Source organism: Sinocyclocheilus anshuiensis, unplaced genomic scaffold, assembly GCF_001515605.1.
Source record: "Sinocyclocheilus anshuiensis isolate Anshui unplaced genomic scaffold, SAMN03320099.WGS_v1.1 C32802293, whole genome shotgun sequence".
Classification (NCBI taxonomy): domain Eukaryota; kingdom Metazoa; phylum Chordata; class Actinopteri; order Cypriniformes; family Cyprinidae; genus Sinocyclocheilus; species Sinocyclocheilus anshuiensis.
In genome coordinates, this window is record NW_015620151.1 from 1 (window position 1) to 1,490 (window position 1,490).

The 1,490-nt window shown below is 32.7% G+C and overlaps 1 protein-coding gene across 1 annotated transcript; it reads right to left on the reverse strand.

The window, feature by feature from the left end:
- Positions 1 to 15: 15 nt before the first annotated feature.
- Positions 16 to 1,429, reverse strand: LOC107683007 (mitochondrial dicarboxylate carrier-like; the record flags this gene model as incomplete). The annotated part of the gene is made up of 4 exons (XM_016479100.1): positions 16 to 72; positions 743 to 820; positions 1,136 to 1,228; positions 1,359 to 1,429. Coding segments are annotated over 4 exons (299 nt in total), but the record flags the coding sequence as incomplete, so codon positions are not given.
- Between the last annotated feature and the right edge of the window lie 61 nt (positions 1,430 to 1,490).

Here is a 1,490-nt window from a genome sequence, read left to right on the forward strand (position 1 = left end):
AAAAATGTTTTTCACCTTGTAGAAAGCTTTAGGTCCGAGTTTTCCAGTATCAGACAGACAATGAATCACCCCCTACCACAGAAATTAGTGTGTCACAACTGAATATACTGTACACTACCCTTCAAACATTTTATGTTTTTTTTTTTAGATTTTTGAAAATGTTTTTTAAAAAAGTCTCTTATGCTCACCAAGTCTACATTTATTTGATCAAAAATACAGTAAAAACAAGTATACTGTAAAATATTATTACGATTTAAAATGACTGTTTTCCTATTTTAATATATTCTGAAATGTAATGTATTACTATGATGCAAAGCTGAATTTTCAGCATCATTATTCCAGTCTTCAGCATCACATGATACCTTAGAAATCATTCTAACATACTGATTTGCTGCTCAAGAAACATTCCTTATTATTATCAATGACAACAGTTGTGCTGCTTAATATATTTGTAGAAACATGCATTTTTCAGGATACTTTGATGAATATAATTTTCAACAGAAAAGTATTTTCTAAATTATATTAATATTTTGTAACTTGATTAATGTCTCTACTGTCATTTTTGATCAAATCTGTTCTTGCTGAATGAAGACAATATTCAAAAAAATTCTAAGAAATCAAACTTTTGAACAGTAGTGTATGGTGAATTAAATAATTAAAGGAAATTCAAGATGCAATGTAGATGTAAGATAAATAATAAAAAAAGACAATTACAAAATTGAAAATTCAAGCAGAATCGTACCCTGTATTCCCCCTTTGAATTCATCAGTCTGGTTTTCACAACATCCATAGGCTGACAGAGAACAGTAGCACAACCTCCCTGTGAAGAAAACATTAAAATGTTACTAAGTGAGCTAAGGTGAACTACTAAGTAGAATCATCAACAAAACTTTTTTTTTATTTTTAAAAAGACATGCCAAAAAAAAGGAATGGTCTTAAAGTCACAGTAGCAAAAACAGCTTGTTTAGTGAGAGAGAAGGTGTAAATGGTCATGCAAATTAAATCAAACTACTACATTACTACTTGACCAACATTATAAGTGGACCTTAGGGAAAAATAAAATAAAATAAAAATGTAACCTTTAAAGAAGTAAAGGTTAGTTTATAATGCATTCCTGAGGAGGAGGGCAACTTACCGCAATGAAGCTAGCAACAAAGTGAGTGAAAATGTTATCAGTCATCAAACCAGTTCCCAGAACCAGCTGCTTGGCCTGGTCATAACAGGAGAGCTAGAAGAACCACAGAAGACTAGTGAGGAACTGAGACTATCCTGGTCATGGCAAAATGACAGACCACTCACAGCCTATTCTATGATTGTCTGCAAGTGTGGCTATAAAAACTAAACGGTTTTTCCTTTACCTGCCCCACAGTGACCATGGCCCCTCTACTAGCTGCCATTAACGCTCCAGAGAACAGCTTCCTTATTCCCTCTGTGAGAAAAAAATATGTCTTAAAGGAACACTCCACTATTTTTGAAAATTGGCTCATTTT